The sequence below is a fragment of the Gekko japonicus genome, unplaced genomic scaffold (assembly GCF_001447785.1).
Source record: "Gekko japonicus isolate JY-2015 unplaced genomic scaffold, Gekko_japonicus_V1.1 scaffold639, whole genome shotgun sequence".
Lineage (NCBI taxonomy): Eukaryota > Metazoa > Chordata > Lepidosauria > Squamata > Gekkonidae > Gekko > Gekko japonicus.
In genome coordinates, this window is record NW_015176471.1 from 464,131 (window position 1) to 478,164 (window position 14,034).

The 14,034-nt window shown below is 50.4% G+C and overlaps 1 protein-coding gene across 1 annotated transcript in view; it reads left to right on the plus strand.

Annotated features, from left to right (window-relative positions):
• The window catches only part of IGDCC3 (immunoglobulin superfamily, DCC subclass, member 3), a 176,516-nt gene that overhangs the window by 161,764 nt on the left and 718 nt on the right, over window positions 1-14,034 (plus strand). Inside the window, exons 12-15 of the mRNA XM_015427137.1 lie at window positions 2,491-2,679; window positions 3,734-3,838; window positions 9,920-10,058; window positions 12,978-13,188. Coding sequence (XP_015282623.1) covers window positions 2,491-2,679; window positions 3,734-3,838; window positions 9,920-10,058; window positions 12,978-13,188 — 644 coding nt within the window. The remainder of the gene's footprint in view (window positions 1-2,490; window positions 2,680-3,733; window positions 3,839-9,919; window positions 10,059-12,977; window positions 13,189-14,034) is intronic.

A 14,034-nucleotide genomic window follows, 5' to 3' on the forward strand; every position in this document is an offset into this window, starting at 1 on the left:
TGTCGCCGATAGCCATTACCCTGCATTTGCACGCAGCCCTGACCACACTCGAAAGGTCGCGAGAGGCTTTCAGCAGAGATCCGGAGCGATCGAGGACGAGATGGCTCAGGGCAGTCAGCCAAGCTGCAAATGCCGTCGGACGGGGTAGCCCACGGGGACCTCCAGTGCATGCCCTTGGGGAAGAAAGCCTTCCCGGCAGCAAATCTGTTAAGTCAGCTAGGCGGCTGGAAATCTGCTACAGGCAGTGGCTTGTGACTCTCGAGAAGTGATTGATTTGTTTTGGCATATCCGCCCCATCGTGTGGCCTCAGACGATCCCTCGAGGTGGCACACGGCTCCTCCTCGAAATGCACACTCGCCCCGATAAAACAAATCCTGCTAAAACGAGAATCCTAACAAACAACACAGGAGCCGCAGGTGACGAAAAGGTCAATCAATATCCCACTTTTTACATCTGATTTTACCATTTACAAGTAGAACGCCGCTATTTCCCACAGCCCCAGAGGCCTGCTGGAATAAGGGAGACTTGATGAGCTTCCAGAAGACGGGGCCTCTAAGCTGTGAGTCATGTGAGCAAAAATTCTACTTCGTGAGCTACTGGCATTAAAGTTGTGAGCAAGCAATTTGGCTACTGCATAAATTAGTTTGCTCTGTAGCCATCCTTCCTGAGCTAAGACAAAAATGTGTGAGCCGGAGGCTAAAAAGCTGTGAGCTAGCTCACACAAACTCAGCTTAGAGGGAACACTGGCCAGAACTGCCCTGATGCGATTGGGGGGTGGGGGTCCATGATGCAAACCTACGATTTCTGTGAAGACCCCCGCTCTTCATTCATATTGGCATAACCTCAGGGAGTATCTGGGAGTGAATCGCTCCTCTGATTATTTTGGTGTGTGGGGAGGGGGTGGGGCTCTATATGAGAAAAGAATAAGGAGTAGCAGGATCTATGTCCAGACAGCTCAAGCCCTTGAACCATGGAATGGTTTGGAGAATTCCGGGGCATTTTCACACATGCCAACTCATGCCGTTTCAGTCCACTCCAGCGACCGTTTGCACATGGATTTTGCCATTCCACACAGCAAAATCCAGTCGCAAACAGTGTTCCCTCTCAGCTGAGTGAGTGTGAGCTAAGCTCACAGTTTTTTAGCCTCCGGCTCACACATTTTTGTCTCAGCTCAGGAAGGAGGGCTCCAGAGCAAACCCATTGATGCAGCAGCCCAATCGCTCGCTCACAACTTTAATGCCAGTAGCTCACAAAGTAGAATTGAAAGTGCATTATTTAGTTTGTGTGTCTGTGAAAGCACCCTGGATAGCTTCCCTTGGCATGGAGTCGGTGGATGAGTTGCTCCTAGATTGCTCTTTTATTTCAACCTTCTCTTTCCCCCTTATTAACCTCTCCACACAACCCCAAGAAATATCTGTCCTTGCCCTTCTTCCAGGGAGCTTGGGGTACTGTCAGTTGGCCTCCCTTCCCCAATTCCATACATTTGGGTTATTAAGAGTCCGGCCAGAGGTCCCCCAAGGAGCTTCCGTGGCCAAGCTAGAGCCCTGCTGGATCAGACGAGTGGTCCATCTAGTCCAGCATCCTGTCTCACGCAGTGGCCAACCAGATCCTCTGGACAGCCAACAACACCTTCGGAGTCAGGGCGGTATATAAGCCGAAGGTATAAATAAAATAAAAAATAAACAGGGCAGAGAGGGGTTGCCTCCTGGCTCTGGGATTCAAAGAATTAGTGCCTCTGAATGTGGAGGTTCCCCTCAGTCACCATGGCTAATAGCCATTGATAGACATCCTCAGCGAATCTATTAAATCCCCTTTTCAAGCTGTCTGTTCCCGTGGCCATCGCTACATCCTCTAGCAGCAGATTCCACATTTTAACCACTCTCTGTGTAAAGTAGTATTTCCTTGTGTCCATCCCGAACCTACTGCCCATCGGCTTCATTGGACGCCCTTGAATTCTAGTATTTTGGGAGAGGGAGGAAATTTTCTCTTGCTCAACTCTCTCCACCCCGTGCATAATTTTATGAACCTCCACCACGTCTCCCCTTAGTCGGCTCTTTTCTAAACGGAAAAGCCCCAAACTCTTCGGCCTTTCCTTAGAGGAAAGATGCTCCACCCCCTCATCATTTTGGCCGCCCTCCTCTGCCCTTCCCCCAGCTCTGCAATGTCCTTTTGGAGATAACGGGGACCAGAACGGAACACAGTCTTCCAAATGAGGCCGCACCATAGATCTATACAGGGGCATTACAGTATCGGCCGTTTTACTCTCAGTCCCTTTCCTAATAATCCCCAACATAGAGTTTGCCTTTTTCACCTCTGCAGCACGCTGGGTTGACACGTTCATTAAACTGTCCACTACGACCCCAAGATCTTTTCCCCTCTCAGCCTTTCCTCGCATCGAAGGGCCTTTGAAAACGTCCTGTCTTGGCTCGAAGGGACCAAGGGAAGGTTGGGCTTTGCCAAGACGCCTCTTCCTCTACTGCTTTCTTTCAGTGCCGGCCGTCCCGTCCCTCTTCATTAAAGTCCTCAACAGCAGCACTCTCCAAGCCGTATGGGAGCCTTCCATTAAACTGGGCCAGCACAAAGGATTCAAGCTCTACTACCGCCGGGTTCACCTGTCCCATTTCACCGGCCCAGTCCTGCTGCCCGGTAACGCCACATCTTACAACATCACTCACCTGGGTGAGTACGGCTATTGTGGTGTTCACCACATGCCCCATCCTGTCAATGTATTGATTCACTCTGTGTCATCTGCTTGGAGTCCGAGAGAGAGAGAGAGACTGGATTTATGCTCCACCCTTCAGTACCCAAAGGAGTCTCAGAGCGGCTTACAGACTCCTTCCCCTTCCCCTCCCCACAACAGACACCCTGTGAGGTAAAAGAAGAAGAAGAGGAGATTGGATTTATACCCCACCCTTCACTACCCGAAGGAATCTCAGAGCGTTTTACAATCTCCTTCCCATTCCCCTCCCCACAACAGACACCCTGTGAGGTAGGTGGGGCTGAGAGAGCTCTCTCGAGGACTGCTCTTGAGAGACCGGCTCCGAGAGAACTTGTGACTGACCCAAGGTCACACCAGCAGCTGCATGTGGAGGAGTGAGAAATCAAACCCAGTTCTCCCAAATTAGAGTCCACACTCCTAACCACTACACCAAACTGAAGAAGAGGAGATTGGATTTATACCCCGCCCCTCACTACCCGAAGGAGTCTCAGAACGGCCTACCATCTCCTTTCCCTTCCCCTCCCCACAACAGACACCCTGTGAGGTAGGTGGGGCTGAGAGAGTGCTCTTGAGGACTTCTCTTGAGAGAAGAGCTCTGAGAGAACTTGTGACTGACCCAAGATCACACCAGCAGCTGCATGTAGAGGAGTGGGGAATCAAACCCGCTTCCCCCAGATTAGAGTCCACAGGCTATAAATGATATAGACAGAATAAAATAATTAAATATGGTGGAGGGATGTGTCAGAGAGGCATTGACTGGTCTCGGGTCGCCCTTGAGAAGACCCTGTGATGGAAAGCCCGTTGCCCACCCCAAGCTCTCCCAGTCTCCCCCTTTCCCACTTCTCCAACGCCATCTTCTGTCCCCTCCGATGGTTGCCCACGCCCCAACGCTTGCCGCCATGTTTCCCGAGCCACTGCCTTGCGGGGGGAGGTGCCGGCCGATCATCCCGCTCCGAAAAAAGACTCCGGGGCTTCCAATATGGGTCAGCATCTTTTCCGCCATTTGTGTTCCAGACCCCTCGGTGGTGTATGAAGTCAAGCTCCTGGCCTACAACCAGCACGGTGATGGGAACGCCACCATTCGCTTTGCGTCGCTGCGGGAGTCAGTCGAAAGGACAGGTGAGCAGCCGAGCGGCCCTGGGTAACAGATTCCACTCGTAGAAAACACCATTCAAAGATTGCCAGAACAATATATTAAACTATTACAAAGTTGGTGGTGTCACAACAGCAACATTAATGCAGACTGTAGCTGTAACAAGGCATAAGATACAATATCTCCTCCTTTGAAGATAAGACATAAAGTCCGTGTACTCAATATAACTTGATAACTTGATAGGAGGAGTCCTTTGCAAAGACGCCTGTTCTAGATACTTGGAAGATGCGTTGCCTTCGACTTCTTCAGTTTGCCGGCTGTGTAAGTGGAACCTGATTTCAGCAGTTTCAACAGACCAAGTTATCAAGTTACACTGAGTCCATGGACTTTATGTCTTATCTTCAAAGGTGGAAATATTGTAAAGTAAAGGTAAAGGTTCCCTTGCTCGAAAGCCAGTCGAGTCCGACTCTAGGGTTGCGGTGCTCATCTCCGTTTCCAAGCCGAAGAGCCAGCGCTGTCCGAAGATGTTTCCGTGGTCATGTGGCCGGCATGAGTAAACACCAAGGCGCACGGAACGCTGTTACTTTCCCACCGAAGTGGTACCTATTTATCTACTTGCAATTTCTTGCTTTCGAACTGCTGGAGCTTATGCCTTATTACAGTTTCGGTGTGCACTAATGTTGTTGTTGAGACAACACCAACTTTATAATTGTTTAATATATTGTTTTGGCAATCTTTGATAGTGTTTTCTACTAGTGGAATTTGTATATTTAGGACTTCTGTAATACTAGTCTTTTTCCCTTGTTGTTTGGATTCTCTGGTTAACAGATGGCTCTGGGCAGAGCCTCTGGGGCGAGGAAAAGGGTTGGATCCAGACAACCTTTTTCATGAGGGCGAGGACTCCCACTCGTGGAGTGTGATTTTCTTGCCTTCCCCCTCCCACGGGAGATCAAAAATGTTTTCCCCAAATCTTTGGGGTCATTGGGGGCTCCCATGGGAGGGGGGAGTTGGAGAAATCATGCTGTGTGGGTGAAAGTCCTTGCGCCCACCAATGTTCCCTCTAAGCCGTGGTATCTTGTGAGCAAGAATTCTACTTTGTGAGCTACTGGCATTAAAGTTGTGAGTGAGCGATTTGGCTACTGCATAAATTAAGTTTGCTCTGGAGCCATCCTTCCTGAGATAAGACAAAAATGTGTGGGCTGGAGGCTAAAAAACTGAGCTAGCTCACCCTAACTCAGCTTAGAGGGAACCCTGGAGCCCACAGAAATGTTAATCTAGGAGGGCTGTTTTTCTTGGGGGGGTGGGGTGGCCGTAAGGGATTGTGGTCAGTATGGCTGTAGCGTCCCCTGCAAAAGGCTGCAGAAAAAACTCTCTTTGCTTCCCTTGAAATCACCCAGAGGTTTGGTGCACACAGCCATTTGCAATTTCTCCTTGAAAACCCTGCTTCAGGCAAAGCTCTCCCCCACCTCTGCGTAGGGTTGCCAAGCTCCAGGTGGGGTCTGGAGATCTCCAGCTTCTACAGCTCATCTCCAGCCGACAGAGCTCAGTTCCCCTGGAGAAAACGGCTGCTTTGGAGGGGGGGCTCGATGGCACTGAACCATGCTGAGGCCCCTCCCCTCCCCAAACCCCGCCCTCCCCTGGCTTCACCGCACCCCACAAAATCTCCAGGTATTTCTCAACCCAGAGGTGACAACCCTACCTGTGCAACGCTGCTTCCACGTTTCCTCGGAAGCCAGCAGAGTTTGGGAAACGGCTCTCGCCGTCGTGCCCGTGAAGTTCTCCCCTGCTTGCTGTTTGTGGCTCTCTAAGGTGTGGACCTGCAGGGGATTCGCCAGCTTTGCTTTGGACTGGTTCCCTGGCACCGTTAGCCGTCCTGTTATGCATGGCAGAGAGGGCGGTTTCCATTACAGGAAAGAGACCCCACGGCCTTCTCTGCGCACTTCAACCACAGTGAGAAAATGTGACGTTTGCAAATCCTGCGGTATGGGGGGGAGAGGCAACAAAATTGCATGTTATCCTTCCTCCTTTCCCCACTTGCTTTTCATGGGAGGGCAGTGTTAAGGGGTTTCCAGGCCGGGTTCTTACCCTGAAAGCAAATCCTTCCTCTCCTGAGACTAGGCTTTTTGTGGCAGTGGAGCCAATTGCAAACTTATAAATAAAACGCCCTGGCGTGGGGGAGAAAGCCTGAAGCAGTGCCGTTCTCACAAAGAAGAAGATATAGGACAATTAAAGCAAGGACAAATAGATTAAAAAACAGTTTTTATTCGAGAGCTATTATTGCCTTCAGTGCAGTATGAAATTGGAATTTGGGTGACATTGGTGGTTTTAAGTTGCTATGTGAACCATAAGGGAGTTATGGGACAGTTGTGAATGGTGTGTGAGTGTATATGAATATTGTTGTAGAAATGATTGCATCTTTAATTTCGTTGTACTTTGTACAATGACAATAAAGTATATTATTATTATTATTATCATTATTATTATTATTATTATTATATTGGATTTATACCCCACCCTTCACTACCCAAAGGTGTCTCAGAGCGGCTTACAAACTCCTTTCCCTTCCCCTCCCCACAACCCTGTGAGGGAGGTGGGGCTGAGAGAGCTCTTTCCAGAACTGTCCTTGAGAGAGCAGCTCTGACAGAACTATGGCTTTCCCAAGGTCATCCAGCAGCTGCAAGTGGAGGAGTGGGGAATCAAACCCAGTTCTCCCAGATTAGCGTCCGCGCTCCTAGCCACTACACCAAACTGGCTGACAGCAGGCTAGGCACGAAGATGGGGAAAGCCTAGATTCCATTTTTTCCCAGGGAAGCACAGAGACAGAGAATTCAGATCCTTGATTTCTGTTATCCCTGGGAGAGCCCGAGTGTTTGACTTGAGATCCCTCCCTTAGAAGGGTGGGGGGGCATGGCTCAGTGGCAGAGCATCTGCATGGCATGCAAAAGGTCCCAGGTTCAATCCCTGGCGTCTCTAGTTCAAAGGACCAGGGAGCCTGAGACCCTGTAGAGATGTAAAGAGGGGCCATGGCTCAGTGGTAGAGCATCTGCTTGGCACACAAAAGGTCCCAGGTCCAATCCCCGGCATCTCCCATTTAAAGGTCCAGGGAATAGGTGATGGGAAAGACCTCCGCCTGAGATCCTGAGAAGACCATTCTGACCTCGATAGAGCACAGGTCTGGCTCTGTATAAGGCCTCTTTATATGTGCGCTCCTAACAGTGTAGTGCGGTGGCTCAAGTGGTTGAGACGCTGAACTGCAGGCTGTGGAAGGTCGGCAGTTCAGCAGTTCGAGACCCGGGTGCCGCAAGATGGAGTGAGCTCCCGTCTCTAGTTCCAGCTCCTGCCAACCTAGCAGTTGGAAAGCAAGAAATTGCAAGTAGATAAATAGGGACCACTTTGGTGGGAAGGTAACAGCGTTCCGTGCGCCTCGGTGTTTAGTCATGCCGGCCACATGACCACGGAAACGTCTTTGGACAGCGCTGGCTCTTCGGCTTGGAAACGGAGATGAGCACCGCAACCCTAGAGTCGGATTCTACTGGCTTTCGAGCAAGGGAACCTTTACCTTTTTAACAGTGTAGTGGTTAAGTGCGCGGACTCTAATCTGGGAGAACCGGGTTTGATTCCCCACTCCTCCACTTGCACCTGCTGATGTGACCTTGGGTCAGTCACAAGCTCTGGCACAGCTGTCCTTGGAAAAGAGCAGTTTGTGTCAGAGCTCTCTCAGCCCCACCCACCTCACAGGGTGTCTGTTGTGAGGAGGGGAAGGGAAAGGAGTTTGTAAGCCGCTCTGGGACTCCAAGTGAAGGGCAGGGTATAAATCCTCCTCCGTTGCCTTCCCATGGCAAGTGCTAGGGCCTTTGAATGGTTTGTTGTGATATTCCTCTGCAAACAATTTGGAAAGGGCAGCTGGTGGCACACAGGAACGTCAAACGGCAGAAAAGTATGACGTCGCAAGTGCTAACCCGATTCCAGTATAGAAAGAAGGCAAACCAGAACATAGGCAAGAATGGAAAGTACTAAAAGATTTAAAATCCTCTCAATCAACATAAATGGGCTTAACAGCCCACAGAAGAGGAGGAGAACCTTTCATCAAATTATAAAACTGCAGGCAGACGTAATATGTCTGCAGGAAACCCATATAAAAAAGGGGGATGAAAAATTCTTGACATGTAAAAGATTGGGGGAAATATTTGTGGCAGTAAATGATAGGAAAAAAAATGGAACAGCAATATATGCTAAGGAATATTTAAACCCAGAACTGGTACATGCCTCTGAAGATGGAAGATTAATAGCAATTAAGATTACAAAAAAGGGCACAGAAGTGGGACACGGTCCAAATTAACAGTCCCAGGCAGATTTGAACCACAACACCCACTGGGAATTTTTCTAGGTGTTTGCTTGGCCTCACTCCTTTGCCCTGTGATCAGGCACGGACTGTCCCTGCCCCTGCTCACATTTCCTTTCTGTTTGCCAACTTTGCAAGATTGATCTGCTCACGGGTCTGTCTGCCTCACCTGTTCCTCCTCTGCTTCTGATTCCTTGATTCTTTCCAACCCCGCCAGTCTCATAAGCATCGCTCCCTCTAAGATGTGGAGAGTCCTGTGAGCAAAAATTCAGCTTAGCAGGAACACTGCATCAGCTTGCTCCCCTCTCCACGCATCCCTTTCATAATTTTTGGACGGGGGACTGACCTCGCGTCATCTTGTCTGATCTACAACATTTATTCATTTTATTTACTTAATTTATACAGTGCTTTTCTCCCCAACGGGGACCCAAAACTGGCTTCCCCTTCTTAATGTGATCCTCACAACAGCCCTCCGAGGTAGGCTAGGATGAGAGTTTGTGTCTGGCCCAGGCTTCTGTGACAGAGTGGGGATTCGAACCCGGCTCTCCCAGACCGTAACCCAGCAATGTAACCACTGCACCACCCTGGCTCTCAGCCGTTTGCCTCACCTTTCAGTCCAGCCAGTTCTCTGCAAACAAACGGTGCAGAAATCCCCATTCTTCGTATTCTAATTCTGGGTGCAGTATTGGGGTCTTGCTAGTGCTTGGCAGAGATCCAGCGTGGCGCAGTGGCTCAGAGCGAATGGACTCTGATCTGGAGAACCGGGTTCAATTCCGCACTCCTCGACATGAAGCCAGCTGGGTGGCCTTGGGTCAGTCACAGCCCTTTTTAGACCTCTCTCAGCCCAAAAAATGAGTCTAGCTTGCCACCCGGTGGTTCATAACGCTTAAAGAGCTAGAACAGGGCTGGCCAAACTGCAGCTCGGGAGCCCCATACGGCTCTTCCACACAGTCTAATTTAATATTAATAAATAGCAAATTTGCATATTTTCCAATAAAAATGTGTGTGTGTGTGTGATACTTGTTCATGTCTTGCGGATCTCAAACATCTGACATTTATTCTGTGTGGCTGTTACGTTAAGAAAGTTTGGCCACTTGTAAAATTCCTAAGTCTCCAGAATCCATTTTATTAAACTATTGGCCAAATATAAAATTGACAAAGCAACAAATTGAAGTGTTAGTCTTGATGTTATATTCAGCCAAAACTATTCTGGCCCAAAAGTGGAATACACAAAGAGTTCCATACGTTCATCAATGGTATTCTCAGTTATGGGATGTAATAATAGCAGATAAGGTATCAACACAATTGAAAATGGCTCAGGGAATGCTTAAAACGAATAATTTCATGAAAAATGGTTTGTATTCTTTGATTATATTACCTCGAATCAAAACTTGCAGTTTATATTATCTCATAAATATGAAGTGGTAATGTCATATTAATAGCTATGTTTTGTTTATATAATCAAAATTTGTTAACATTGTAATGTAGCTTTGTTAACTAAATGGTAACAAAGTTTGTTGTTAGTATTTGAAACTTTAATAAAAAAAATTTTTTTTTAAGAAAGTAAGAAAGTTTGGCCACCACTGAGCGAGAACTTCAGGCTGCCAGACAAACTTAGGATCTCCTGGCTATAATACACACAATGCCATACGATAATAATAATTATTATTATTAGTGCTTGGCAGCATGTGCGGGGATAGTGAGGGAGGGGTCCTCCTGTCCCACCCACCCCGGCTCTCGCTTACCCTTTGTGTTTCCTTCACAGGTCTGAGCCCACCCTGTGACTGCATGAAGGACGAGCAAGCAAACAAGACCTCGGCGACGGGGATCATCATTGGGATCCATATTGGAGTCACTTGCATCATCTTCTGCGTGCTCTTCCTCATGTTTGGGTACAGGGGAAGGTACGGTCTTCTCCATTCGTGTTTTGGCGGCAGTGGGGGGGGATAGCGAGGCCAGCGGTAGCATTCAGAAACCCCGGAACAAACTGCAGACTCTACTTGCTGCATGATTTCCCTCGGAGGGGTTCGATGAGCACCCCGTAGAGAATGCTTCGGGCATAGAGTAACCTGCTTTAGAACCTGTAGCAAAGTCTCTTTTCTTCCCTGCGATTCAAAAGAACATCAGAAGAGCCCTGCTGGATGAGACCAGGGAGGGCCCATCTAGTCCAGCATCCTGTCTCACACAGTGGCCAACCAGTTCCTATGGAGGGCCAACAACAGGGCATAGAGTCTGAGGCCTTCCCCTGAGAAGAACATCAGAAGAGCCCAGTGGCCCATCTAGTCCAGCATCCTGTCTCACACAGCAGCCAACCAGTTCCTCTGGAGGGCCAACAACAGGGCAGAGAGACCGAGGCCTTCCCCGATAAGAACATCAGAAGAGCCCTGCTGGATCAGACCAGGGGTCCATCCAGTCCATCCCGTCTCACACAGTGGCCAACCAGTTCCTCTGGAGGGTCAACAACAGGGCAGAAAGACTGAGGCCTTCCCCGATAAGAACATCAGAAGAGCCCTGCTGGGTAAGACCAGGGGTCCATCCAGTCCAACATCCCATCTAACACAGTGGCCAACCAGTTCCTCTGGAGGGCCAGCAACAGGGCAGAAAAACTGAGGCCTTCCCCGATAAGAACATCAGAAGAGCCCTGCTGGATCAGACCAGGGGTCCATCCAGTCCAACATCCCGTCTCACACAGTGGCGAACCAGTTCCTCTGGAGGGTCAACAACAGGGCAGAAAGACTGAGGCCTTCCCCGATAAGAACATCAGAAGAGCCCTGCTGGATCAGACCAGGGGTCCATCCAGTCCAACATCCCGTCTCACACAGTGGCCAACCATTTCCTCTGGAGGGCCAACAACAGGGCACAGAGGCTGAGGCCTTCCCTTGATAAGAGCATCAGAAGAGCCCTGCTGGATCAGACCAGTGAAGGTCCATCCAGTCCAGCATCCCATCTCACACAGTGGCCAATGAGTTCCTCTGGAGTTCCAACAACAGGGCATAGAGGCTTAGGCCTTCATAAAAACATCAGATGAGCCCTGCTGGATCAGTCCAGTAGTCCATCTAGTCCAGATTCCCGTCTCACAGAGTGGCCAACCAGTTCCTCTGGAGGGCCAATGACACGGCATAGAGCCTAAGAACTTCAGAAGAGCCCTCCTGGATTAGACCAGGGGTCCATCTAGTCCAGCATCCCGTCTCACACAGTGGCCAGTCAGTTGCTCTGGAGGGCCAACTACTGGGCAGAGAGGCCGAGGCCTCCCCCTGATAAGTACATAAGGAGAGCCCTGCTGGATCAGACCAGTGGCCCATCTAGTCCATCCTCCTGTTTCACACAGTGGCCGGCCAGTTCCTCTGGAGGGCCAACAACAGGGCATAGAGGCTGAGGCCTTCATAAGAACATCAGAAGAGCCCTGCTGGATCAGACCAGTGAGGGTCTATCAAGTCCAGCATCCTGTCTCACACGGTGGCCAACCAGTTCCTCTCGGCAGCCAACAACGGGGCATAGAGGCCGAGGCCTTCCCTTAATGTAGCCTCCTGGCTCTGGGATTCAGAGGTTTAGTGCCTCTGAACCTGGAGGTTCCCCTCAGCCCCCATGGCTATCAGCCATTCACAGACCTAACCTCTGTCAGTCTATCTTATCGCCTTTTAATTGTTGTCAGATACAGCAAAGTTATCTGACAAAGGGAGCGCTGACTCTCGAAAGCCGATGCCCTTGGAATCTTGTCGGTCCCTAAGGTGCTCCTCGTCTTCTACTGCAGACCAAAACAGCCCCCCACCTGAAACCATCAACAGGAAAAGTCACTGAGCCCCCCCTCTCCCCCCCTCGAAGCCGCGCGGCCACATTTTGACCCGCGGCTTTGCCCAATTTTGCCCACGTTTTTGTAATCCTCAAAAAACAGGATCACGAAACCACGGGGGGAATCTGGCGAAGCTGTGAATGTCAGGACCCACAGCTAAACAACTAAGTACACTCTTCCAGGAATGTTTTACTTTTATTGAAAAGCCATAGATGCGATAACATGAACACTGTTAGGAAACACCTGTGTGCATAATAGGATATAGGGCATTTGTATGCGCCCCCCTCAAGCAATACCCAATTGGACGTGCTCCCTCGCGCGGAATACTGTTGGACTCTCTAACGGTTGCGAACTGGGAACGGAGAAGCTCCCACGGACGATAGACACCACATTCTCCACCAGTACAACATCAAAGATAAGCGTTACAGCTCTGAAGCAATTAAGCGCATGGGAAGGAATGCAAAGCAATTAGAAAACATCTCCACAGTCATGGCAGCGTAGCTGACATAGGGTCAAAATGCGGCCGTGGGGCTTCGAGTGGGAAATTGACACGTACCAGCGGGGCAAAGAGAGGAGCAAGCGCAGAGCAGGGGCTGTGGGAAATCGGTTTGGTGTAGTGGTTAAGTGTGCGGACTCTTATCTGGGAGAACCGGGTTTGATTCCCCACTCCTCCACTTGCACCTGCTGATGTGACCTTGGGTCAGTCGCAAGCTCTGGCACAGCTGTTCCTGAAAGAGCAGTTTGTGTCAGAGTTCTCTCAGCCCCACCTCCCTCCCAGGGTGTCTGTTGTGGGGAGGGGGAGGGAAAGGAGTTTGTAAGCCACTCTGAGACTCCAAGTGAAGGGCGGGGTATAAATCCAATCTCCTCCTCCTCCTCCTCCTCCTCCCCTCTCTCTCTCTCTCTCTCTCTCTCTCTCTCGCTCTCAAGTTAGGGAGTTCCTGGTGGGCATAGTCCGGGCAGGCCTGTCGGGCTCCCAGTTCTGTAGCTTCTGCAGAACTTCTCTGCTTCAGCTCCCCGTCTCTCTCCTCCGTAGGTTGCTAATGTGTAAAAACGTCCAGGAGCAGCTGTCCACCCCCCAGGTCCCCAGAAGCCAGAGGAACGCCGCCGGGCTGGCCTTGAACGGATCGGCCCGGAGCGACAGGGAGGATCCAGACGCCAACGGGAAGCAGCTGGACATGAATGAACTGGAAAGGCTGTTCCCCGCCTTGCCTTCCCCAGCAGAGCGTCACAACAAAGGGACTGCGGTAAGGGATGGGGACGGGGAAGGGGGGGTGTTTCCTGTTTCCTCTCCGCATTTCAAAACCTCAAGGTGGTAAGCTGAGTTTTAGGAAGAGAAGGAAGGCTGCCCTCTGCCTTCGTTGACTTGCCTCTCTGCCCGTCTTTTTGTCGACATCTAAACTGAGTTTTTGCTGGGCAGTGCCGTAGGAGGATGTGTGTGGCCCACCTCACTGGGGAGGTTGTTCCATAATCCTGGGGCTGCTACCAAAAAGGCCCTGTCTCGTGTGCCCACTAGATGAGCGTCTTTGATTGATGGACCAGTTTGGCCAGGCACGAGCTTCCGGGCAGAGAAGGGTCTGCCCCCACAACTCCCACGTGACATCTTTTAGCTGGAGACGCTACGGTTTGAATGTGGGCCTTTTACAGGGCGGGCGGGTGCCCGGCCACGGACGACGGGCATTGGCGTCTCCCCCCCCCCCCCCCCCCCCCCCCCCCCCCGCCGGAGCAAGGTCTCCTGCAGGTGCCCGCCTGGAAACTGGCAAGATCAACAACTGCCCGTACGCGTCCTTTTCTTCTGTGGCCCCACACTTTATGGAACAGCCTGCCTGAGGAGGTCAGGAACGCGTCCCCCTCTCCTGGCTTTCCACAAACTATGCAAGACTGAATTATTCAAGAGGGCTTTTCAAAGCCGGCAACAGAGTTGCCCTGTACTAAATGATTCGTAAAGTTAATGAGAAGGAACAATTAGGGATTGTGGAGCTTGCTGAAACGGGGATCCAGCTGTGTAATTCTTGCATCATTTAATGTGTCATGCTAATACTTTTGCTTCAGTTCTGTTTTTCGATTTCTGACTGGTTCTGCAACCCAATTCC